Below are 27,605 nucleotides of genomic sequence, written 5' to 3'. Positions count from 1 at the left end.
TATTATTAAAACTAACTAGCTGCTGCCATTGTTGGAAACTGAGCAGGGCTGCGCTATGAATTCTGGGACACAGCTTCTTCTTCTTCTTCGGGGTTTAACGGCAGCTGGCATCCTTGTACATGCAGTGCTGCCATCTTCTGTTTCAGTCCGTTATTACACTCTTAAATCCTACTACTCATTCCTGCGTCTTTTGTGATCTTACAAAGCTTCAAACGACGCATCGACTATTAAATCAGTCGTCGACGATTTTGATAGTCGACGTAATCGTGACTAGTCGACTAATCGTGGCAGCCCTACTTGTAGTGTGTACTATAGTTTAAATATTCTTGTTTTATTGTCAGAGTACAATTTGGGTTACTCCTTTACACAGTGCACAACTCTGCTTGGATCAGCTGAGTTTTGTGATTGTGCTCTATCAAGCATGTTTTCCAAACAGAGAAGTTGCAGAGTATGCTGGTTAACAAGGTACAAGGTCAACACACATAACATAATGTTGCTACTCAGATATTAATTGATACTAAAAACAATTACTGATGCACCAGTCATTTCCAGCAATATTGATGCCAACAGTGTCATCATCACCTCCTTTATCTGACACATAACTTGACAACCACACCCAGACAAGCAGGGGCACAGCCCTCGCTTTCGCTAGCAGATAAATACATGAAGAGCAGCAAAAAAAACTTGGTGAAGCATCATAAACATTAGCTATTATTTATCATTAATATAGCAGCGAGCAGAAATGATGAAAAATAAAACCACTCTATTAAACTGGGAGAGAAGTAGGCAGCAAATGTTAATGGTCCTGTCCGTATATAATATAAATAGTTATTTGTCTTAAATGTGATATCGTTGTCTTAAAGTTCCTGATTAAAGTTAAGAAAACTCTACCAGCAGCCAGATAGAAAGGGTAGAAGTCTACCTTAAAAATATTTAATCTGCAACAAAAATGTGATGCAAATTAACCAGAAGCACATGAGGTAACAGAGGTTATTCCTACAAACATTTGCACAGATCAGTATTCGTTATCAATATCAATACTAAGCTTGAGATGATAGCATTTTGACAACCCTAGTCTTTGGTTACAATCTTTAGAGTTCAGATTAGTTTCCATTTGAAAGACCCGTTTACAACAAGCTTCATCTCTCTGGTTCATGGTTTGTAGCTTCCACTTATATACCCATATTTTAGCCTGCATAAGAAAAAAAGTATTTAGTGAAGTGTGAAGTATTTTTTTCTGTAAAGTAATGTGATATTTTTCTTGTAAACTTGTAAACTTCGCTTGGGTTGGGGTTGTGCATGACCAAACAGTTTCGTCATACCCAAGGACATTTCTCAAGAACAGGAAATCTTTATCGGGGGTATTTTTGGCAGTTTTGGAGCAGTGGCTTCTTCTTTTGGATTAGCCTTTTTGTTTATGTCTGCAATATCTGTTTGTTTGTTTGTTTGACTGTATGCTTTTCATACAAGTTTCACACAAGACAGATACAAACTTAAAGCAAGATTTATATATATATATAAAAGATGTATCGAGGTGACATAACTCAAGTGAGCTTCTTACCCTCTGGCATTACTGGACTGAAAGTGAAGTAATCTGTCTGTAAAAAGTAGTTGAAAAAATGTCTTTGTGTCTTGCATAAAGTAGATGTCCAAATCAACTATGGTTTGCTAAGATGAAATATGTGTAGAGGTTGGAGCAGTAATTTTTATAACTTATCCGGTTGTTCAGTCTGACGTCACTAGCCGTGTCTGGGCCTGAACTCCGCTGCAGGTCCATATATCAAACGATCACTGTGGCATTACTGAGAGTTGAAAAACAGTCTAAAGTCTTCCATCTTTAATAAAATGATCAGCGTTCTGCTCTACCAGGTGTAACAATTGAGTTTAACATCCAGGCATCCATGAAAACGGAATTTATGACATTTAACGGAGTTATAAGTTAACAGGAAGTTAGCTCGCTAGCTTCTATCTAAATACAATATAGCATGTCCTGACTGCGGGGTTTTGGAAACAAATTAAACAAATTAAAATTAATTAATCCGATTTTGGACCGGATTGTTTATGTAAACACATGTTCATATGTAAGTGTTCAAGCTCAAAATGAAAATGTTTGCATTTTCCCAGATGAACACTCTGGAATTTACCCAGGAGTTGCTATATATGATCATTGTTGTGGCTTTAATGGTCACATTAATTCATATCAAGTCCTGTTAAAACAAGAAATGAAAGTTTTGCAAAGTACACCATGTTTCATAAAAGAATTCTTCTTCACTTGTTCAAGCAAGTAGATAGATGTTTGTTAATAAAATGGCTGGAGAAGATATCAAGTTTCATTTTTAAGTGGAAACTGGAAAGAAGAATGTATCTGTGGGAGTGACACAAGCATTTAACTCACATGGAGACATACTCAGTTATCTGCTAGTTTGGCAATATGATATATTTCAGCTGTGTCAAGTTACTGCCTTTTCCACATTGCACCAGCATGAAGGGTCTCTTCCCATGGATACCCTCCCAGCAGTAGACTCTCTTTGTGTGCTAAGCCTCTTTCAGGTTGAAAGATTTATTGGGAAACTGGCTGGCAGTCTCTCAGCTCATATGTGAGTCAACCAGGGTCAGTATAAGTGACCCACTGGTGAAGTGATAATGAAAAATGACTGATTCCTGAAAGGAAATTTCACCATCATTACCATCTTCACTATAGTTTCTGACTACTGTCTCGTCTCTGGACTTTCTTTTGCTTAGTGGTTTTATTTTGAAAATGTTAACCTGCTTAATAAAGCTGGTGAAGGTGCACAACTTGCAAGTAAAATAAGCTTATTTGTATATTAACTTAGGGAAATGTTGTGGCCAACTTGTTAGTCATGCTCATGTAAACCTCGTCAACCTCTTTGCAGTGTGAGGGGAAAATCTTTCACTTAAGAATTTAAACATAAATATTTAATTCTGCACCACCACGATGCTTCCTTCCACAAGTTTTACATAAAATTTAGAGGTACGTGTTGCACGGTCATCAAAAATGTCTTCAGCTTTACTGGAATGAATTGTCGCCCTTTAAGCTTTACGCCTGTGATCACTGCTTTATTTTGAATTCTTAATTCGATATATTTAGTGTTGAGCCAAACAAAATTCTGTCCCGGATAGAAATATTTGTGAGTATAAAGCTATGTACGTGACACGTGAAACGAATGTAAACGGTGAATGTAACATTGAATTCGCAGTGGGATGATGAAATTAATTAATATATACAAAAATATGATTTAAATTTAATTTATGAATATAAATTTAAAATGCATGGATGTTAGTAATTGCTGTATGTGTGATGATGTCTGTGCAATAGTGATGGGTCGGTAGCGAATGAAATGGCTGTTAGAGGCTCCTTATCACCAGCCGTTTTTTTTTTTGTTTTTTGTTTTTTTTCTCTCACCCGCTCGCACTTTTTTCCGCTTCACTCGTGCGAGCCTTGTGCTTTACGCTGGGAAGAGGGGGGAGGGGCGGTAGTTACACTCAGTAGCACAGGAACAGAGCAGGAGCAGTGTTGCCAACTTAGCGACTTTGTCGCTATATTTAGCGAGTTTTCAGACACCTTAGCGACTTTTTTTTTAAAAAGTCACGACTTTTTAAAAAAAAAAGTCGCTAAGGTCATACTCATACTTTTTTAAAAAAAAAGTCGCTAAAAAAGACGTGAAAACGTGTATCGCTTTTACTCTCAACAAGCAGCAGGTGCTGTAACACAGTCAGTTCTTCTTTTACTCTTTTACTCATATGCTGTTTTGTGGATCACAAGGTTTAAAACTACTTATAAACACACACACACAAAGTAACTTCACCAGAGTGCTTATTTCGGGTCACTTTTGCCAGTCCAGGCCCGGGTAAAGGAGCAGGGTTGGAATTGTGACATTAAAAAAACAATAATTGCTAAAAGAAATTTAATTTGTAGTTCTAAATAAACTCTAAATGCATTTAGGACGTTTTTTACTCACTTTATGTCTCTTCCACGATGTTATTTCTCTCTCCAACAACATAGGTTACAATTAGATTAGCATGACCAATTATGCAAATTAGGCGATGACGTCATTTAGCGACTTCTAGCGACTTTTAGGACAACCAATAGCGATTTTCCTTACTGAGGAGTTGGCAACACTGAGCAGGAGGGAGCCAGGGATAACAACAGCACATTAGAAAGGTATAGTACTCATCCACAACTATTTTCAGTTGCGGATGATAAAGGATACAGAAAGTTTATTCATGCAAGCCTATATGACAGAGAATGTGCATGTTCTTTTTGTTTTCATATTTTAATTTATATTTAATTGTGTTGTGGTTTGCAGTGTTTTGTGTTGTTTCACTTTAAATTTGTAAAAGGAAAAAGCTGAAAATTTAAATAGTTAAAAGTTGAAATGTGAATAGTTGATTTTTGTATTATATGATTTATTTATTACATTTTATGTGGAGTGAATAAATAAAAGTATATTTACGGTGGCCCCTACAGACAAATCACGTACAAACCCTGAAGCACGTACAAACTCCAAAACACGTAAAAACTCCAAAACACGTTGTAGTGGCAATTCCTTTACTTTTGTATGATCAAACGTCCCACAACTTAAAGTCCACAAGCCACTGCTGCACTGAGGTAATATTTCGTACGCAGGCAAAAGAAGTCCATTGTCCAAACCTTTTAGTTGAGAGTTTTGGTTTTGGTTTATTTATCCATTTGGCAAGCAATAACAAGATCCTTCCTACTGCTTCTCCTGCTCTGGTAAAAAACCATAGGCCCACCCCAATGCATGCTGGTCCTATACCAGTCTCTTTATTTATAGAAACAAAATGGCCCTACAGCTCTTACTGACTAATTTAACAAAATAACAACAAACAAAACAAATCATTTAAAACAAAATATTAACCGACAAATAAACCCCAAAATATAAGTAAACTAACAACAAACTTTAACTAATTTCAAAAATAAGAACAAAAACAAAAATAAAGAACAAATAGCTCCAACACTCCGGCCCCTAATTGTGCATACAATCACAATTACTTTAAAGTCCCAAAAGGAGGAGCTATTCCCTTAAACAAATCCTTAATTTTCATTGAGGATTTTCTTCACGATGAGGCTTCCAGTAGCAAAATAAGTTTTGTCACTGGCCTTTCCAAAACACTGGTCCTTGTTTGTAGTCTCACAGAACGCACCAAGCCTTTTGCATCCTGGTTTACATTTAAGACTTTCGCCATCATCCATGATCCTCTTGGAGCTGTAGCGTCTGCAATTAAAACAACATCTCCAGGTATAAGACATCTTTTAGTCCTCATCCATTTTTGTCTTTCTTGCATCAAAGGTAGGTACTCAGAAAGCCATCTCTTCCAGAACAACTCTGCCATGTACTGTACCTGTTTCCACCTTTTCCTGACATGCAAATCACTTGGATGAAACAGTCCTGGTGGAAAAACTGGTTTATTTTTCAGCAACAACAAGTGATTGGGTGTCAGTGCTTCAAGATCATTTGAGTCATCTGAAACTTTAGTAATGGGTCTGTCGTTCATTATAGCTTCAACCTCACAGAAGACTGTGTGGAGTCCTTCATCATCCAGAACTTGCTCCTTAAGAACTGAGGCTAAAATATTCTTTACTGAACGAATGAGACGCTCCCACACACCGCCTTGGTGAGAAGCTGCTGGGATGTTGAAGTTCCATTTCATGCCATCCTGAACAAAAGCCTTTTGAATTTTGGCATGGTCCAGCTCAGTCAAACTTTCTTTCAACTCTCGATTCGCCCCAACAAAATTTGTAGCATTATCAGATCTGATGGTCGAAACTGGGCCTCGTCTACAGATGAACCTCCTCACAGCATTTATACAAGAGTCTGTATCAAGTGTACATGCAATCTCCAGATGTACTGCACGACTGGTGAAACAAGTAAAAAGAACTCCATACCTTTTAAGGAGACTTCGTCCTCTTTTAACACTTATAGGTCCAAAATAGTCCACTCCAACATTTGTGAATGGAGCTACAGCGGGGAAAATAAGTATTTGACACATCAGCATTTTTATCAGTAAGGGGATTTCCAAGTGGACTATTGACACAACATTTCCACCAGATGTTGCCATCAAGCCAAATATTGAAGTCATACAATCAAATCAGAACATATAAGTATACAAGTTAAACCATAATAAATAAAGTGAAATGACACAGGGAATAAGTATTGAACACACTTTATTCAATACTTTGTAGAAAAGCCTTTGTTGGTGATTACAGCTTCTAGACGCCTCTTGTATGGATAGACCAGTCGTCTGCATTGCTCAGGAGTGAATTTGGCCCATTCTTCCACACAAACGGTCTTTAAATCTTGAAGGTTCCTTGGGCCTCTTTTATGAACTTTAATCTTCAGTTCTCTCCATAGATTTTCTATGGGATTTAGGTCAGGTGATTGACTGGGCCATTCAAGCAACTTGATTTTCTTTCTTTGAAACCACTTCATTGTTTCCTTGGCCTTGTGTTTGGGATCATTGTCTTGCTGAAATGTCCACCCTCTTTTCATTTTTAGCTTCCTGGTAGATGGCAGCAGATTTTTATCCAGAATGTCCCGGTACATCTCTCCATTCATCCTGCCTTCAATAATATGAAGTCTGCCAGTACCCCTTGCTGAAAAGCAGCCCCAAACCATGATGCTTCCACCCCCAAACTTGACTGTTGGTATGGTGTTCTTGGGGTGGTGAGCAGTGCCATTTCTTCTCCAAACATGGTGTGTAGAATGACTGCCAAAAAGTTCAATTTTGCTTTCATCTGACCATACTATAGTCGTCCAATAATCCACAGGCTTCTCCAAATGCTGTTGCGCAAATTTTAACCGAGCCTTGACATGCTTTTTGTTCAGCAATGGAGTCTTGCGTGGTGAGCGTGCATGGATGCCATGGCGGTTCAGTGCATTGCTTATAGTTTTCTTTGAAACAACAGTACCTGCTGATGCAAGGTCTTCCTGAAGTTCTGTCCGAGTGGTTCTTGGCTCTTGGAGAACCCTCCTGATTATTCTTTGGACTCCTCGGACAGGGATCTTGCGTGGAGCACCTGATCGTGGCAGGTTTATGGTGAACTGATGCACTTTCCATTTCCGGATAATGGCCCCCACAGTGCTCACAGGAACATTCAGCATTCTGGAAATGCACCTATAACCATTCCCATCAAAATGCTTTTCAACGATAAGATTACGAAGATCTTGAGAGAGTTCTTTGCTTTTACCCATCATGAAGTCTTTCCTGTGTGCCTTCTGGGTAATGAGGAGCCTTTATAGGCCATCAATTAGGACTAAAGCAGCTGATATCAATTGGTACTGATAGGGGACAGGATTTCTCTATCAATACTGACAGATTTCAGGTGATCTCCTGGCTTTCTATGTCATTTTGCCCCTTGTTATCTCCATGTATTCAATACTTATTCCCTGTGTCATTTCACTTTATTTATTGTGGTTTAACTTGTATACTTATATGTTCTGATTTGTTTGTATGACGTCAATATTTGGCTTGATGGCAACATCTGGTGGAAATGTTGTGTCAATGGTCCACTTGGAAATCCCCTTACTGATAAAAATGCTGATGTGTCAAATACTTATTTTCCCCGCTGTATATGAAGAACCCCTGGGTGCCTTTGGTGACACACGTCGCAATCCAAACGACTCCTACAGTCTTTGCTTGTGTGACCAACTTTTAAACAACCAAAACAAATTCCCCTTTCCTTGATAAAAGTCAACTTATCCTGATGCGTTTTAGCTTTAAACTGCTTACAATTCTCTAGTAAATGGTTGCTGTGTGAACAAAACAAACAACTATGCAGAACGGCGGAAGTTGTTCTGCTTCCAGTTGATTGAGTTTTGATTCCTGGCACTGTACTGACATTAGTGGCAAAACTACTTCCCTTTTTTCTTTGCTTGGTAGAACTTGAAGCTTTAAAGCTGCTTCCAGATTGTGAGTCTTGTATGTTGCCAAACACTGGATCTGATGCTACTTTTACCTGTTTTATTATAAAGGTAACCAGATCAGTGAATACTGCTCTGTAACCATTTTGTTCCTGCAGTTCATAGGCAACAACTCTCCATTTTTCCCTCAATTTGTATGGAAGTTTCATAACAACCATTCTCATATTTGAGGGCAAATCCAACTCCTTCATATAAACAACTTGCTGCATTAGATTCGAACATCCTTGAAGAAAAAGAGAGAATGACTGTAGACCTTTCACATCCTCACTTTTAATAGGTACCCAACTCACAATCCTCTCCATATATGCAGAGGCAATTTTATTTTCGTTCCCAAAATGTTCTTCAAGAAGATCTTTGTCTGTGGAATAGCCCTGCTCAGGTGGTAAATGCTGACAACTATGCACCAAATCTCTAGGCTGCCCCCTAGTGAACTGCTCTAAAAAATGCAAACAGTCGCTCCAGTTATCAGTTTTAGCTTCCACTCCATTTTCAAAGGCATTCATAAATGATCTGTACTGTAAAGGGTCTCCATCAAACACAGGGATGTTTCTGGCGGGGAGGACAGAAGATAAGTTTTGTTTTACAAGCAAAGTAGTGATGTCATTTTGTTTTTGCATAATATTTACAATCTCCTTCGTGCAATTCCCAGTCAAAGTAGGAGACTGAGGCTGTGTTTGCTGCGTCACTTGAGCTGAATCATCAACCTGATGTTGGGTTTGACTTTGTCTAGGTACGATTACTTGTGATTCAGATGCAGAATTTATACCAGAGTAATCTCTTGATGTTGGAACAAATGTATCGGCACAAGGATTTAAACTAGGCGCTTCTTGTACGTGCCCTCTTTCAAAATAAGAGTTCATTCCATCAGAATGCTCAGAGCTACAAACTGAATTTATTTTTAAGACACGAAGCTTTGCATTAGTGGCTGCCAGCTCTGTTTCCAAGGATAATGTCTCCTTTTCTTTTCTCAGTTTCTCCTTTTCTTTTCTCAGTTTTTCCTCTTGCGCTTCGATAGAATGTTTTTTCTTTAATGCAGCCAGTCGCTCCATGAGCGCTGCCTTGTCAGCCGCAGCTTTAATGCATGCGGAAGATGTTGATGAAATTCGACTTTGCTGTGACAAGGTTTTTGAAGGTGGTTTTACACTTGAGATATTAGAGACACTGTCTTCAGGTTTTATTTCATCCAAACTTTCAACAGCTTTATCATTGCGAACAGTATTGTTTTGTTCAGTATACGGCTCGCCCGCCTCCTGCAACCAAACCTTTACTTTGTCCATAAAAACAGAGAATGCTGTCACCTTCGACTGAAAATGTGCAACTTGCCTTTTCACTTCATCTTCTGGCAGTGGCAAACTTAAAAAGGATTCTTGCAAAGCGTTTGCATCTTGATAGCATTTAATAAACTTCCCAAATTCAGAAGACACTTCCTTAACGTTTTCATGTGAGGTCATTAAAGCGGAAATTTTCCCCATGTACTTAGATGCTTGCTTACACATTGAACTGCGCTTTTCTTGGCATGTCTTTATATACAAATCCAAACCTTTTGGCGTAAATTTAACGCTTCTTTTCTCTGCTTGCATCTCAGTGTCATCCTCTCGTTTACTCTTAATATCCGACATTTTTATTGTCCTCTTGGATTATTTCAAACTTTATAAAGATGCACAGCACACTGAGAGTCCATAGCCTAAAGTACAAACATGACATCCATTTACCTGCCTTTTGCAGCGGACAAACATTTCCACAGAGGGCGTTGGCATGTTTCAATTAGCGATCCAATTATGCACCAATTTAGTACGTCAAAACTCAGTTCATCAGTCTTTGTAGTGAAATTATGTCTTTAAACTCCAATAGTTTCACCGTTTTCCTTTACGGCTTAAACAATATTATCACTCACCAGCTTTGACGAACGAGTGACATGTTGATCCAGGCTTCAACATCAAATCCGTCTGGATTACTCACCAGACGATCCAATAACTTTTATTCGAGTTCGACGGTGATCCTTGAAATCCTTATATCCATTAATGAAGGATTATTCCTTTGTCCACGGGAAGGTTTTTTACTTTGTGTAGTGGCAATTCCTTTACTTTTGTATGATCAAACGTCCCACAACTTAAAGTCCACAAGCCACTGCTGCACTGAGGTAATATTTCGTACGCAGGCAAAAGAAGTCCATTGTCCAAACCTTTTAGTTGAGAGTTTTGGTTTTGGTTTATTTATCCATTTGGCAAGCAATAACAAGATCCTTCCTACTGCTTCTCCTGCTCTGGTAAAAAACCATAGGCCCACCCCAATGCATGCTGGTCCTATACCAGTCTCTTTATTTATAGAAACAAAATGGCCCTACAGCTCTTACTGACTAATTTAACAAAATAACAACAAACAAAACAAATCATTTAAAACAAAATATTAACCGACAAATAAACCCCAAAATATAAGTAAACTAACAACAAACTTTAACTAATTTCAAAAATAAGAACAAAAACAAAAATAAAGAACAAATAGCTCCAACACACGTAAAAACTCAGAAGCACATAAAAACTAAAACACGTACAAAAGACAACAGAAGTGCTCCAGGATGCTAGGGCACAGTGTTGAGCGTTTGTTACCTAGTGGCTACACAAGCCAGCAAGTACCAACGACCGGATTTGGTGTGTGGTAATAACAGGTAAATGAACTTTTTTTTATTTTTATTATTTGACTATATATGAATGCTTGTGTATAAATACACAAACAATACACATATGCTTTCATGCTTTTAATTGTGTAATTTAAGTGATCTAGGTAGCTCTGTTTTGGAAGTTCAGTTCATGCTAGAAATGTGTTTTGGAGTTTGTATGTGCTTTTTGGAGTTTGTACGTGCTTTGTCTCTAGGGGCCACCGCATATATTTATATATAAACATATATAAATAAAACCACTTTCTTTTTTTACATTAGTAATTCCTTTTGTGCATAATTTTATATTATTGTTACTAATAAATTAATTAAAGCAACAAAACAACCTGAAGAGCCGGTTCAGAGCCGAAAGAGCCGGCTCTTTTTAGTGAGCCAAGCCGAAAGAGCCGGTTCTCTAAAAAGAGCTGGAAATCCCATCACTACTGTGCAAAGTTTTGCTCAGATTGGCCCACCCATTCAGAAGAAAATATATAGATATGTATACACACATATACTGAAATCATTATACTAAGATTTAAGTTGCAGGATTGTCCCAAAGTCAAACTTCCATCCTTTGGTTGTGTTTGTGCCAAACCATAATTCTTCACTTCTGCAGTTTGATTGCAAGTGGGTTTTATGGACAATAGAAAACTAAATGGACCTTGATATAGTCTCGATGGTTTAAATAATATCAGGGCTGGTCTACAGTTCTTTGTTTGGCTTTGTTGAATCTTTTAACCACTACTGAGGCAAACCCATTTAGAGCCTACAAAGCCTGTGCACCATGACTGGAGGACTTAATGAATACTGTGGCCTCTTGCTGTGCCCAGTGTTGTTCACATCTATGTATGTGAATGTCTGCACATCAAAGCACTAGCTTTAAGTGTATTTATGTAATCACCTGCTGCATGTGTTTTCATATGGGGAGTGGTGTAAGGAAAGCAGTGGTAGATACTGAGATAAGAGGGTTTTTTCTGTTCCTGTTTTCCATGTATTTTAAGTGCCATGCTGGGAGGTTTACCCTATTGATTGTTCAAAGCATGAAATAAGATCACAGAAAGACCACGCTCTCCCTTCCTCAATCTAAGGTGACAGCTTTATTGTCCTTGGCCACTCAGCTAAACCTTTGTCTCTGATCAAGTAGAGGGGACCGCAGAGGAAGAGGGGGGAGGAGTAAGAGGGGGTGAGTATTCCCCTAAAGCATCGAGCAGTTCTGGACCTATTTCTCCAGCTATTAACTTTAAGATAAATCTGACACAATTAGGCCAGAGTGAGATTTTCTCTTAATGTTCTCTTGAAAGAAATGCTAATCCTCTCAGAGCCTTCAGTTTTTTGCCTCTTTCTTTGCCAGTATCTCAAAATGTATCAAAATGTATCTCAAAATGTTCCTGTCCGCAGGCAATGACGTTTGCTGTGAGAATGAAGCAGGATAGTTGCCTGTGTTCCACCTCCAGGGCCTCATAAGGGCTCAGTACTGAGGAATGTGGCTCAGTTCATTAAGGCTGGAGTTCTGCATAAACAGTGTGCATCCAGCTTTCTGCATCACATGATCGGTTAGCGGCTCTCCCCCAACTGCCTGTTGCCACAGGCAACCGCTAACAATTGGAGCAGTGGAAGGGCCTCCCCTCATACCATTCATGTGTGCAGTCAGTGTTCTTGTTTTTGCCGCTCAGACAGCATCTCCCCTCCACGACCCCCTACGGATGATTTGTTGTTACTATTTGTTTTTACTAGGAGCACATTGTGGAAACTTCATGTTCAAAATGTGTTGGCTGTTGCAAAAGTTTCCACTTTGTGCAGGAAATCACCTGAAAACCACATAAAAAAAAATGATGTCAAACTCCATATTGAATAGAAAAATGTTTTAATGCAGTATGTAAAATGTGCAGTCAGTGTTTTTATATTAATTACTCCCAAAAGATTTGCTTTTCACAACCATATTTGTGAGTTTGAATTATATATGATGATGAGTTTTCAACTAAAAAGTGTTTCTTATGTCTCAACAGGAGATTGTGTTGGTAGAGGGCAGCCGCGTGTTTGACTCATGGAAAAAACCTCCCCCTCCTGTCTACATGCAGTTTTACTTCTTCAATATGACCAATCCAAAAGAGTTTCTTGCAGGGACAAAGCCAGAAGTTAAACAGATTGGACCCTATACGTACAGGTAAGAAGCAGGAGCAGAACTTGTCAACTTCTTGTTGACATGAATGTTAGCAAACAGATGTTTATGGTGAGTGTAAAAAAAAAAAGTCTTCTAAGAAATCACTGAAATCACACAATCTGGTAAATGTGCTCTGGGTAGAGACTGTAAATAAAAGATGGATGTAGCCACGGGGACATGACAAGTACCTTTTTGACTCAGGCTACGTCCACACGTACACGGGTATTTTTGAAAACGGAGATTTTTCGTTAACGGAGATTTTCCGTGTTGTGCCGTTAACGTCATTTCAGATTAACGCTGACAGCACTAGTGGGAACAAAATGAATATGACTGCACATTTACGCCGACATCATTCTAGTGCAAAGACAAGTGGAAGCAGACAAAAACAACAAGCACGCATGCTACAAACTTTACCCGAGTTAGACAGCTGTTAGCACGTGATTCTCCTTATGGGGACCTGATATGTTTAATATGCTGCTGAGAGTATACCCCAGAAGAAGCGTATAGTATAGCTTTTAATTTGGAAAGAGCCATTTCTCTGTAATAAACTCTCTTTTCCAAAGATGAGTGATTTCTTGATCAGATAGATTAATTTTTTTTATTACTTTGTTGTTTCAGCAACATTAAATTTAAAAACTGTACTTTTGAGTTAAAATATATATTTATAATTTTAATAAATGACAAATTAAAAAGGCGTAAACATTTTTTTCTATATCGAAAAAATATCGAACCGTGACACCAAAGTACCTAACCTAACCGTGAATTTTGTGTATCGTTGCACCCCTAGTATTCTGTATTATTCAAAATGATTGTGTGAGTCCGTAACCTTACCATGAAAGTGTTTATAGAGGTTTGTCTTATCTGGGACTGTAAATCTTTTTGCAATTACAGCTATCGCCATCTGGAGGGCTACAGTTTGAATTCAGATTTTTAGGCACTTCTATAAAGGCTTATTTTTTCTGGCTATAAACATGGTTTATTAATGCTGTAAAATTTGGCAATTGTGATAGTATAAAACATATTAAATATATATAATACCACTACTACTGTGTTGCCATATACTGTGCATGTTGAATTTTTGCTTAGGTTTTCTAGGCTGGGCCACAGGTCATAACCCTCAGGCTGTGTCATGTGGCCTTCTGCTTTTCTGCTTCCTCTTTGCGATATATTACTTTCGTCTTGTCTTTTCCTCAGGAGGCCTTTTTTATTTTTTTGTGTGGGTTGCTAGTTTTTAATCACTAGTCATCAAAATCCTGCACTCAATTAAGCCCTAAATGATGATAACTGCTAAAGCACCGGAAACGTTGCAACAGCCAACATTGCGTATCAAGATAATCTATTCCTAGAATGTCATTTTAACAGTTTTGGGTTGGTTAATTTCAATACGATGAATGATAAAACTGTTGCTTCACAGCAAGAAGGTCCTGAGTTTGACTCCCCAAACTGTCTGGAGCCTTTCTATGTGGAGTTTGCATGTTCTCCCTGTAACTGTGTGGGTTCTCTCTGGGTCTCTCTCTCTCTCCCACTGTCTAAAGACATGCACTTAATGTACTTAGGTTAACTGGGGATTCTAAATTGCCCATAGGTGTGAATATAAGTGTTAGTCCTGCGTCGCACTGGCAACCTGTCCAGGGTGTTCCCCGCTTCTCGCCCTATGATAGCTACAATAGGCTCCAGTACCCTCCACGACCCTGATAAGTGGAAGAGAATGGATGCAGGGATGGATGAATGGTTGCAATGTTGTGCTAAAATACAAATGCAGTGCTACGTTTATGTGGTCTGCGTTTGGGGATTTTAAATGACACTCTTTTCCTGCGTTTGCACAGGGAGTACAGGTACAAGGACAACGTAAGTATGGTGGCAAATGGCAAAATGGTCTCCGCGTATAACACGAAAAGCTTTGTGTTCCTGAGGGAGAAATCTGTGGGTGATCCAGCTGAGGATAACATCACCACTGTCAACATCCCTGCCTGGGTGAGTCATGAACTGAAAAAGTAGAGGAAAGTGGAAATCCAAGTGGGTTAAAGAGGACTTTATGTTCTCTTTGTTACTGAACATTGTTTATTGTGTCCTCATTTCCATCTCATTGTCCACCTTATCCCGTATTATTAGTTCAAATTTTTTTTCCTCACAACTGCTTCCGTTCCTGTCTCCAGGCTGTCATGAACAATGTGAAAGATAGTTTCTGGAAGGCCTCCATGGTTTCAATCTGGATGAACTCTCTCAAGAGTGATCTGTTCACTACACGCACTGTGGATGAACTGCTTTGGGGCTACAAAGATCCTCTGCTGGTTCGCGTTGCTGGCACCAAACCTGAGGTGGAGACGGTGTTTGGACTCATGTACAAGGCATGTAACAGCTCTTTACAAGTAATATAAAGCTATGAAAAGAAAGTTGTCAGAGCAGATCCTCCATGAAGTCTTGAAGATTTTTTGTTTCTCCAGAAATAACATTTGAAAAACACGTTTTGAATGTTTGTTTGTTTTTTTATTTAGAAAAATGGAAGCAACGACGGTGAATTTATCTACCACACTGGAGAGCAGAACTACATGGATTATGGCCGGATCGAAACATGGAAAGGCCAAAGGTAGTGCTGATACAGTCTCACGCAAACACACTCTCCCTCTCTGTCTTCATCCAGAGTGATGAAATTTTATTGGGTAACCTTTGTATTAACAAGCCTGTGAAATCCTTTTTTTTCTACTTTTTTTGGCAGTAATAGAGATACTGTCTGCCTGCCTTCATCCTGATCTTTGCCCTTAACACAGAGCACAGAGCAGGATATCCTGATGCCTTAAAAATGGCCTTTACTGAACCTTCTTATCCAGTTTTATTGTCTTAGGTCCCCTGGAGCCTCTAATTACGCTTGTGCTCCTGGGTGTTTTTTTTTTTAACTGTGACTTTCAGATAAAAACACATTTGATCATCAAAACGTACCACTGCAATTTATGGTTATTAAGATGAAAACGATAAATTTGTTTTCACTGGACGGGATTATTTTGAAAATGAGATTTGTTTTCTTTTTTCTTTTCTTTTTTTCGATTTTAAATACAAGCCTGCACATTCCAAAAGCCTTTTTTGGTTGTTTTGTAGGGAGTTGACTTTCTGGAGATCTAACTATAGCAACAGCATCGTTGGATCAGATGGAAGTGCTTTCCACCCCCTGCTTGACAAGGATGAGCGCATTCACATCTTTACTCCAGACCTGTGCAGGTACGGTTCATCACCACAGTGCACTCCAGCCCTTTTGGTGGTATGCCAACCACATTTTATCCACTGTGGTGAAGTTTTGTGCACCAGTTTTTATTTTTTCTGTACTAATGTTTAGTTTAGTTTTTAGCTACTATATACATAGCAAAACTCAGACCTTTTTAAAAAAAAATTCCATTCTGTGACCATGTTTTTTTTCCTGTAAAGTTGGTCTTTTTTTATCACAAGTCTGTGGGGAAAAGCTAATTTTTGGAGAGAACCTCAAGTGGCCATTAGAGGAACTGCAGTTTTGACTTTATTTTCCTGCTCTTGGAGCTTGGCTATAGCTAAAAATTACTGTAGCTGGCAAAGGAGGGAAAGGGCATCAGCTTTGACGTTAATTTTATTAGTCATGTGGTAAAAATAAAGTGTTATTTCAATTAAAGAGTTTTTCAGTAAAACACATGTAATGTGGTTACCATGGGGACCTGTGTGCCCCTATCTGTTTACACTTGGTGTCCCATTTAGGACATTTTACATGGGGATTGCATGTTCTATTTCTGGTACATGACAAGCAGACCAGTGTGGAGGCTTTCACATCTAGTATGGAAATAATGTCCACAGCCTGTGGATCACATGGTATGTTATTTTAACATCCTGATCACTTACTAACAGCTCAGTGGGTGACCTCTCTTTGCTGTTGACTTTTCTGCTTAAAGCACGAGGACTGTTTGAAACACTTAAGTGGCATTTTCCAGAAAACACCATGAAAAGGCTTCCTTATTAGGAGAGTTTCCGTCTGGAACATCAGGGACAGGGTGAGAGAGGGAATGCAAGGACAATTGTGGAATAACAGAAAATAAGGAGAGAGAGAGAGAAAGAAAATGCTTTTAATGCTTGATGATTGATGGTAAGTGTTACTTTGTGCTAAGCACAGGACAAGTATTTCCTCTTGGAAGTGTTTGTGAGAAATGTTCTCAACTAATGCTTTTGGGGAAATTTATTATGGTTCCTCCAGGATTTCCAGGATGTCTTTAGAGACAGTTTGATGACTGCTGAGAATTGCAACGAGTACCAAATTTAATCCCAAACCTTGTTTGTTGCAAAACAGACGTGCTGCTTCCCTAGTCTTCATAGCAAGAGTTTGTCCTTTAGAGAGCACAAGCTGTTTCGGACGTCTTCCTCATGTTGTTGAGCGTGGAAACAATCTGGAAAGTCAGAGTGGAATGGTTGCACCTTTGACTTTGATTGGACGTGTGTCAAAAACCCCTGCACCAAATATTTACAAAGCACTTTCACCTACTTGTTCTTGGCCTGGTTGTGTCATTATGGCGTCTGTGTAACTGTGACTAAAGGGAATACGCCCCCTCCCCCCTTTATTGTACTTACTACAATCATTTGAAGTGGAAGTGCTCCATTAATACATGACGACCTTTCACACAGATCCTCAGCCCTATGTATAAGTCACTCGCTTAACATAACTTTGTGTTTAAAACGCATGTTTAGTTAAAAGAGAACACCTGGGACTGCATAGCAGCAGAATTCCCATCTGTGAGCTAAACGGGTGGTGGCCTCTCGGTCCAGAAACTGGCAGCTGAGCTACAAAGAAAAAGAATTGGTAACATGTGTCATTGTTCGAATACCAGCTTCACCATCCTTTTGCTCATCATCATTACTGACTTCATTAGAGGGTTTTATTTCATTTAAAAAATGTTGAAAAAAGAAAGTCAAAAATACACGAATATTAAATGACAGAAATAATAGACTCTCTCATATCATTTTAATTTAACCAGCCCTGTGACACTTTTTCAAAGCCTTCATTCTGTATTTAGTGGTCACTCAAACAAAATTGCATCGCAAATACATTTTGGTGAAGTTACGTACGAGCAAGAACCCTACAGAGCGCTGAGTTTAAAGACACCCTAAAAATGAAAGCAAAGAAATTATGTACAGCTTATGTACAACTACGCAGCAACTCAGAGGTTTACTTAGTAGTAGCCTGACAACATCGGGGCGTGCTCCTAATGAGATGACAGATGGTGCCCTGGGGGATGTCCTCCTAGATCTGAACCTGGGCGTCACTGACCTCCTGTGCAATCTGAGGTGCGTAGGATGGAAACATAATCTCACAGAAGTTTTCTGTGGGATTTAGATCAGGTGAGCTTGGGGTCCAGTCAGTGGTAACAAATTCTTCAACCTTCAAGACCTGCCTCCATAGTCTCTGCACATGAGATCGGACATTGTCTTTCACAAGGAAGAACCCAGGAACCACTGCACCAGAGTGGTGGCTCCAAGGATTCATCCCGACACCTAATGGCATTGCCTGGTCAGTAGATGTTTGTATGTACCTCCATGGATATGCCTCCACCTGCTGTGGTCTGTGAAAAGCACAGATCTCCGGTGATAGACCTGCCAATTCTGGTATGCTATGGCAAATGCTAATCAGGCTCCACAATGCTGGGCAATGAACGCAGGGCCTACTAGAGGATTTCAGGCCCTTAGACTGCCCTCATGAAGTCTGTTTCTGATGTTTGGTCAAAGACATTCAAAATCTAGGTCATTTTGTAGCAACCCGTTCCTCTGTGCACAAAGGAGCAGATACTGGTCCTGCTGATGGGTTAAGGACCTTCTACTGCCCTGTCGAGCTCTTCTATGGTAACACTGTAATAGTTCTCATTCCTAGCAGTATAAGGCCAAGGATTTTCACTTGGCTTTTCCCAGGAAGGTCAAGGGAAAGGTCTGTACAGTATTGTTGCACGATTGGTGGGCTGCACCCTCCCAACCAGCTGGCAGACACTGTATAGAGTGCTTTGTTCTCACTAAGACTGGTTGGGATTCCCTCGACAAGACAAAGCTGCAGATATGCAGGGCAAGGATGAACTGCTCTCAGTTCTCTTGGATGTTGGGAAAAAAACCACACACACATTTAAAGATTTCACAGTGTCTTTGCTCCCAGTACTAACAGAAGGTTAACACCACAATATATTATTTGTCTTCCCTGCTCCCCTTACAAGTCTAGATTTACTGATGAAGGAGCCCCAGCAGGATTTTAGCATATTGTTGAAATCAATGTCAGTCATCTGGTTTCCTCTTTGTGTCTCTGCTGAAAGTCAGTCTGCAGTGTTTTTTTTCTTTTACTTAGTTCAAACAGTCTTTCTTAAATAACATAACAGAACATTTCTCATGATCGCATTGCTTGTTATGAAGTTCCTCACCAAAGGTACAGTCCTTAAAAATATTAGTTTGAAGTATTCAGCATTCACACTCGATCATGCTGAGAATTTCCAGCAAAGTTCCAGCAGTCATGTGTCACTATGAAATGCTGTGCTCTGAGTGAAGTTAATTGTTTTTGTGCAATGTGACTGTTCGCTTTATTCTCCAGGACCATCTACATGGAGTTTGAGAAAGACGTCGAGGTGAAAGGGATCCCAGCCTACCGCTTCACACCTCCACCCTCTGTCCTGGCCAGCAAAGAGGAGAACCCGGACAATGAGGGTTTCTGCGTCACCCCAAAGGAGTGCCTGGGAACTGGCGTCCTTAAAGTCAGCCCCTGTCGGAAAGGTAATCGACGCAGCACAGTTTCTCTCAGAAACTTTCCATGCATCGGTCATGATTCAGCACCAACATAACCCATTTTATTCTTTTCTCCAATTTCTTTAATAATGACACAAAAGCTTTGCTTAGACTCAATGTCCAATGTAGTAGCCATTAAATACTAATGGCTACTACACTGATATCAATAAAGTCCTTCTTTTGTTTGTAATGCTAATACCCCCCTAAAATACCCATGTGACACAGCTCTCCCCACACCTCAGGCGTCATCTGACATGACTGACCCAGTAGCAGAGTGGGCGGTAAGCCCTGTCACCTGATTCTGCCCTTGAATATGACCGGGCATTACCTCAGTGTTCATAGCTCAGCTGTGCCTCATCTTTCCATCCTGTAAAATCACAGTACTTGTGGTTTCAACATTTCTTTTACATATTTAAAGTAAAAAATATGGAATTTTTTACATGGTCAATGCAGTTGATGGCCCGTACTGCACCTTTCTGTCACAGCATGCAGCCATTTCTAACTAGTTTCACAGAGTTATTCCAGCAAGTGAACGTCGAGCCCTGTTTTTTCTCACGTCAAGGTTTTATTGTTGTGAAGCGATACATTTGAAAAACTCCGTGCTTTGCTTCAGAATAATGTAACTGTGCCAAAGATTAAAACAGACGTCACAGATTGGCGTTCTCAAAAGGATTTTCGTTGTCCACTAAAACAAATGGAACAACTGCAGTTCACTTCAAAGGTAAAAGTATTTTTGAATGTTGTTTAGCCATAAAGAGAAATTTGATTGCGTGTTTATGGCCCGGAGTTAAAGAACAAGCGCAGTAAATAAAGGCCTCTATAAGTATACCAGTATGTGTGTGTGTTAGCACGCCCGCATTGACCTTGCCAGTTGTCATGTGAACAGCCTCTCAGGTGACTGCGTGTGTCCAATGTTTTTGTCAAACGTCTGTTGCTAAACAGGAGAGCAGGAAAACTCTCACCTCTGCCCCACTTTATCAGCACCTCTAACTGCCCCCCTCCTCTCATAACTGTCTGGCTTTGTCGCTGCTGCTGCTGCGGGGACACATGGTTTTTCCACCGTTGGACCATTTGTGTTTGCTTGGGCCACCCACCAAAAATGTATCACTTGACTTTAAGATTGCGAGTTTGACCGAGGTAATGTTGTAGGAACGTGAAGTCCTCCATTGACAATATAAGGAAGGAACTCAGAAAGACTAACAAGAAATTTTATCTGGATATCAGCTGCCGCCTTTAATTGCTCACACAACAGGGGTTATTGTCCATTTGTGATGATTTATTGTTTGTTTTTGTTTTTCTTGGACCCCAAGTAACATGTTGCGTCCCTGTCAGATCGTATCTCACCACCTTCTTCGCCTTTTGATCTGTTTTGTTATTGTTGTCATGCCTTGATTAGATCAGACTTCAAACATGAAGGAAATGGGGCATTAAAATGTTTTCTGTGCTGCCGCTTTAATGGCAACAGTTATGTCATCTTTGTGGCGCTTTGCTTAACGTGTGTAGATTCGCCATAGTCGTGTGAAAGAGGTTCGAAGGTTTTACATAGGAGACATAAAACATGATCTGAACAACAGCACGTGACTTTTCTACTCTGCTTGAGCACTCAAAGTGCTTTATACTACAAGCCTCGTATCTATATAGCATTGAGACAGTCACGCTCAATTCAGGGTTCAAAATTTTGCCCGAGGATGTCTTGGCATGCAGATGGGAGCTGCCAGGGCTCGAGCCACTAACCTTCCAAGCAGTGGACAACATGATCTAGATCCTGATCTCTCTTCTTTTGAAGAGAAGAGGCTTTCTCCTTTTCTAGATTGGGTCAGTTTAGTGTGAAATGATGGCCTTGCAGCAGAGGCGTGCGGGAGCTCGAGTCTTATTAAACATTTTTCATTTCTTCTCTCAGGTGCGCCAGTGGTTGCCTCCTTTCCTCATTTCTACCTGGCAGATAACAAATATGTGGCTGCCATTGAAGGACTGTCACCTGAAAGGACGCATCACCAAACTTTTCTAGACCTAAACCCGGTAAGTCTTCAGGCTTAGGGTGAAACATTAAGATGTACTGCTACGCCACCTAGTGGTGGAGTTCTGAAGTGTATCTATGTTTATATACATTATTTTCTGACAGACCACTGGAGTGATTGTACGCGCTCACAAAAGAGCGCAGGTGAACATCTTGATGCAGCGAATCCCTGGATTCCCGTGAGTAACACACACTTCTGTTGTTGTTTTAAACGTATGCGTGTAGGTGCTGTTTTTGATTACCAACCATATTTTTTGCTGCACTTTTAACAGGACCACTAGATCCCTGAATGAAACAGTATTTCCTGTAATGTTCCTCAATGAGGTAAGTGATATTACACATGCTGAAACACAGGAAACTCCTAGATCCTTATTATGAGGTGCAATAAAGAAATTAAACAGTATGTCAACATTTTGAAAAAGACACGTGTTACTGAGAGTTAGATGATTATGTCGGTCCAGCTTAGCTTTACTGAGCTGAGTGTGACTTGGAGCAAAGATAGAAAACAGCTGGAAACAAGCGACCTGGCTCTGAACTAATGTAACTGGCACAAGGGTGCGATGAGCAGAGAGTCCAAGTAGTAACTGTCTCCCAGCCAGGAAATAGTCCTGCCCCATAACCTCCCTAAAGACACAGCTTTGTGTTTTTTCACATGGGCCTCACAGCAAGAATGTCCTGTTTTAGAATCCACCAGCCTGCTGGGGCTCTTCTGTGTGGAGTTTGCATGTTTGCTTGCCTGCATGGGTTCCTCCCTCGGGACTCCTCCCCTCACACTGATTGAGCAGTTAGAAAAAGACAGACAGATGGGTTTTGCATTGATTAAGCACTAAACACAGTGCTTAGTAACACAATTAAGTTGTGTTTTTCTGGTGATATTACAGCAACTAGTGCAGATTTCCAGTTAAGATAAGAAGAAGCCCAGCTGATTCAAATTAGGCATTGCCAAGCAAATTTGGTGTTTTCCACTGAACATGTATCTCTCAGCTGTGTATCCAGTCTCAAAAGGATTTCTTTTCAAGAGATTTAGACAAGGCCAACATAATCAAAAGTAGATTTGGTTCCCAAAAGTCAAAGCCTGGCTAGATTTTCCCACATTTTCAGCCTTGATGCATTAGTACTGATTGGTTTCTTCATCTTCTGTATGCTCAGCTGAATTCCCCTCTTCCTCTGATGGATCTTTTACTCTCTCTCTCTCTGAATAAACAGAGCGTGGAAATTGACGATGCGTCTTCAGAGAGATTAAAGAAGCTTCTGCTGATTAGCAATTTGGTGTCCAACTTCCCTCTCGTCATTGTGGGACTGGGTGTTATTCTGCTCATGGTCTTTGTCATCCTCCTGTGCCGGGCTCGCAAACAGAAGGTATGAGACTGCTTCTTGCTGAGTCCTAACAACTTACAATTTGCCTGCTCCTAATAAGTCATAATTTTTGCACAATTCATTGAGTTGCTTAATTGCACACTAATAACACCGAGCTTGTGTTTCTCACTGTGTGTTCCTGGGAAGAATGAAGTTAAGCGCATTGTGTTTACCAAGCCTCTTTATGCTGTAAGTGTTGCTGCTTTATTTTATCTGCTTTATTTATTCATTTGTCTTACTTTGGTTATTATTTATCACCTAAGTGCCTTTTTTCATTTAATCTTTCATTGCACAGCTAGACCAGTTTCACCTGACTTAAAATAACTCTGCTAATGTACACTTAATGCATTGCATATTAATACTGCCTGTCTTTTTAATTGTTGTGAGATGGCATGATTAAGGGGAAGCAACCACTTTCCATTACAGGTATAACTTTACAAATTGTAATAAGACCTGATTAGTTTGTAATGCTGCTTTATGTCCTTAATGTCCCTCTACAGTCGTCCGCTGAAGACGACACCGCTTACTCTCCAGTTAATGATAAAGAGAAGGAGGATCCCCAGAATGGAACCTACATTGGTCTGACACCTAAGGCTAACGTGGAAGCTTGAGGATGTGCAAGGGGTCTGTCATAGAGGGCTCAGGTGAAGAGGATATGTTTTTAGTCTCAGATGTCTTGTATTATATGCTCTTAGGTTTCCTTAGAGAGCGCTAAACTCTATTCCCAGACAAACAGTGTTTAGAACACAACAGTGGCTTCTTCTAGCTGCTGCTAATTATGTAAAAATAGTTGTAAACAGTCATCCAGTAAGCAGAGATGACGAGTGTGCTCTGTGGTGGTTCTAAAACAGGGGTCCCCAATCCCAGTCCGCGAGGGCCGGTGTCCCTGCTTTTAGATGTGTCCTTGATTGATCACAGCTGATTTAAATGGATAAATTACCTTCTCAACATGTCCTGAAGTTCTCCAGAGGCCTGGTAATGAACTAATCATGTGATTCAGGTGTGTTGACCCTGGGTGAGATCTAAAACCTGCAGGGACACCGGCCCTCGTGGACTGGGATTGGGGACCCCTGTTCTAAAACAATCACACCCTTTAAATGACGGAGGATCAAAACTGCCAAAATTAAGAAGACATGGAAAAAAATGAGTAAATTAAGGTTAATGGAATTTATTACATTATTTACAATGCATTTGTAAATGATTGTGTTTGCTTTTGTATTATTTACCTTTGTACTATGGCTCCATAGTAGAGTTGTTGTGATTGACACCTCAGTCACACTCGGGCCAGAAACTGGTCAGCGACCCCCTGCCGACCTCCCATATTATTTACATTTGTCATAATTATTCTGTTTATCTACAATCAGATTTAATTTCATCTCTCTGTTGGCATTTTTGTGTTTTTTGAGTGGGTTGGGGTTACATGTAGATTTCCTGTTTTGGTCCCAACTAGCCAAACAACAAAGAACCACTCACTGCTTAAGGAATGGAGAGTGAAAGTGGACATTATATTCTGGTTGTTTTTGTTTTTTAACGAAACATTCATTGTTGCAGCCAAAGAGACTGCTTTTCCCAGACTGTCTTTATTAGACTGTTTTAAGTGTCCTTGTTGTCCGCTGAGTTACTGAGTGTCACTAGTTAGCTAACATAAGCTAATGTAAGTCTATTAGCAGCAACCAGTCCAGTAATGTCATATTCTGTACTGGCGCAATATAGCACTAAGCATGTTATAAAAACACATATTTTTTTAAATCCAGCTTCACACACAGTTTATAGAGGTTCATTTGGAAAAGCAAATATGTTTGGCACAACAGTGCATTTAAATCATAATTATGATTTTTTTTTCTTAATTTGGCAGTCTTGGTCCTCCATACATAGTTAACTTCCTTTCATTATGGCTAAACTCATTTGTCTTGCTTTAGACTTCAGATTTTTGGAATGATTACTTGTACAAGCGCACCGAAGTCATTTGGGGAGCAATGTGATGAAATCCTTAAACTAATGATTTTTTGGGGTGTTATATTTCACTCTCAGGGGGTCTCATCTTAGAAGCTGTAAAGCAGTTATTAAAGCAGGAGAAAGCACAATATACCGGATGATAAATCAGTGTTACTATGTCTCATTTGCATTTCATGTTACAAAAAAATGTCACATAATATTTTCTGCTCATCCATGGCGCATAGAGGGTTATCTAACAAAACCAGCATACCTGAGAATCTTCAGAGTATGGCATTTGTTTGTAAATACATACAGTGTAAGAAGTGACGAACTGCTTACATTCCTCTCAGCGTGTGATGGGGATGAGTATCGGACAAAACACTGTATATTTTGGAAATTTTAATTTGTAAAGTAAGACCAACCTTGCTTTATGGTTTTTTGTGTTGTTGTTTTTTAAATGTGTCATTGTAGAAATGTTTGAATTAAAGACATTTCATGTAAGAACTTTATAAATATTTATAAAGCTCTAAAGCCTTAACCACGGCAGATTTCTTTGGTTGAAACCATTGTTACGTCCCTCTGCAGCCTCGAATCTGCTCAGTGTGTTCAGCTGGTGCTAATTGGCCACACCTAATCAGGTGTGGATAAAAGCATACCTGAGGCAAGCTTCCCAGGGAGCTCACTAGTCTTTGCCTTGGTGGCACGAGCAATTTTAGCCAACCTGATAGTCCATTTTAAGATAAACCTCTTTTTACATACACTCTGGTATTCGTCTCCTTTTTTATGTTGCGGCTTTTGAGCCGGGTCGTAACACCATGATTCAGACAGTACAGAATTTATGTGTTGACAGTATTTTGCCCTGTGTAACTGTTTATGACTAAGTGATATACTTAAATGTCTTTTAGATGCTGTAGTAGTGTCTTTAAAGTTACTGGATTTCTTGTTCCTTTTAAAGATTTTTGTTGCGTGAACATAACACTGTGCCATATCAACAAATCTACTCGTGACTTTTTTTCCTTCTTCTTCTTTCAGCTACCAAAAAATAATTAAATAAATAACAAAACCTTTTGATATTTCTAATATCAAACAGTAGGGTCAAACTGCACTTTGAAAACTCTCTGCCTGACTAGCAGGTTGTTGTGCAGGGTCACAGTTTTCTCACTCGATGCTGGTGATGAAAATGTGCCGTCATAATGTGATCTGGAAAATGCTGCAGAATTCCGGCTTTTATTACTGCTCATGTAACATTTTAATTAAAGGCTTATATGCACTGTGATAATCGTAATGACTATATCAGATATTAGTGGATTCATTTGATTTTAGTAAAGTGTTTAACACGTACACTATAATAAGGAAAAAATGATTGCATTTTAGAAACTTTGTGCACAGCGTTTTATATAAGAGTTACAAACTCACAAGGAGATGAAAGACAGGATTCATCTGAATCCCTTTGAAAAATACACAATATACAGTATAAAAACACAGTTGTGGCTAAAGAGAATAAATTATTTTGCTGTGTCGATAAAACCAAAACACATAAAGCAATGCGTGGACTGTTCGCTGAGCTATGCAGTGCCATACTTTGATTGTAGATGTTTCCTGAAAGTATTGTTACTGCCATAAAACACATACTTGTTTTGAAAATGTTGAATGTTTTTATTCTGTATACAAAAAATAAAAAGTAGTTTCAGTACAGGTCTTGTTGACTGGTGTTTGTCTCTTTTTATTTCCTTTCTTTTTTTGTGAAGAAGTCCGATTCTGCGCCAAGCGACGGGGAGATAGTTGGCAATAAAATATTATCACAATAAGTACATCGCTGACATTCTTTGTTTAAATTACTGGATCTAGTTTTTGGCTTTTGTACAGTGAGCTGTGCCCAGATAGTGATGATATAACTCGGTCCCCAGAAAAGCCAGAAAATTGTGCTGCTTCGAATTATGTTTAATTTCACCTTTTCAAATATCAGTTAGCAGATGTTTCAGCTGGCATCCCTGAAGGTAGACATGAAACATGCAGCTTAAAGTTGCAGCTATGCTAAACATATATAGATGAGTTATTGGACTGTTATTGGACGTTTTCCACAAAGAAAAGGTTTGTTTGTTTTTTATGTAAAACCCAAATTGCAGAAAGTTGGGATGTTCTTTAAATTTGAACAAAATGAAAACTAAAAGACTTTCACATCACATGAGCCAACATTGTATTCACATCAGAGCATAAATAAATGAGCTCGTTTCAAATTTGATGTTTCCTACAGGTCTCAAAATATTTGGGACAGCAACGTGTTCACCCTGATGTAGCATCTCCTTTCCTTTTCAAAACAGTTTGAAGCACGTCTGGGCCTCGAGGTTATGAGATTCTTGAGTTTTGTTGTTGGAATTTGGTCCCATTCTTACCCGATATAGGTTTCCAGCCACTGAAGAGTTTGTGGTCATTTTTCGTTTAATGATGTGCCAAATGTTCTCTATAGGTGAAAGATCTATACTCCAGGCAGGACAATTCAGCACCCAGGCTCTTCTCCAACTAAGCCATGCTTTTGTAATCGCTGCAGTATGTGGTTTTGCATTGTCCTGCAGAAATACACAAGGCCTTCCCTGAAATAGATGTCATCTGGAGGGGAGCACACGTCGCTCTAAAACCTTTATATACAATATTGGCTCATGTGATTTGAACGTTTTTAAAAAGGCATGTAGAGATGGTCAAGATGACTTGGGAAGAAAGATGATTTAAGTGAATTTGAATGAGGCAGGATTGTTTGTG

The 27,605-nt window shown here is 39.4% G+C and overlaps 1 protein-coding gene across 2 annotated transcripts in view; it reads left to right on the top strand.

The window, feature by feature from the left end:
• The window catches only part of LOC101466881 (lysosome membrane protein 2), a 32,826-nt gene extending 6,283 nt beyond the window's left edge, over positions 1-26,543 (top strand). The window contains exons 2-13 of one of the 2 annotated variants that reach the window (XM_004549705.6): positions 12,624-12,781; positions 14,605-14,752; positions 14,935-15,126; positions 15,274-15,365; positions 15,872-15,991; positions 19,350-19,528; positions 21,441-21,559; positions 21,663-21,736; positions 21,830-21,881; positions 22,764-22,916; positions 23,061-23,102; positions 23,414-26,543. In XM_004549705.6, coding sequence (XP_004549762.1) covers positions 12,624-12,781; positions 14,605-14,752; positions 14,935-15,126; positions 15,274-15,365; positions 15,872-15,991; positions 19,350-19,528; positions 21,441-21,559; positions 21,663-21,736; positions 21,830-21,881; positions 22,764-22,916; positions 23,061-23,102; positions 23,414-23,524 — 1,440 coding nt within the window. In that variant the 3' untranslated portion in view covers positions 23,525-26,543. The remainder of the gene's footprint in view (positions 1-12,623; positions 12,782-14,604; positions 14,753-14,934; positions 15,127-15,273; positions 15,366-15,871; positions 15,992-19,349; positions 19,529-21,440; positions 21,560-21,662; positions 21,737-21,829; positions 21,882-22,763; positions 22,917-23,060; positions 23,103-23,413) is intronic. The other variant, XM_004549706.6, reaches the window with a different exon arrangement.
• The last annotated feature ends 1,062 nt before the right edge of the window (positions 26,544-27,605 follow it).

Source organism: Maylandia zebra, linkage group LG7, assembly GCF_041146795.1.
Source record: "Maylandia zebra isolate NMK-2024a linkage group LG7, Mzebra_GT3a, whole genome shotgun sequence".
NCBI lineage: Eukaryota > Metazoa > Chordata > Actinopteri > Cichliformes > Cichlidae > Maylandia > Maylandia zebra.
The sequence above is the reverse complement of the archived record's forward strand: the minus strand, read 5'-3'. Positions and strand labels throughout refer to the sequence as shown.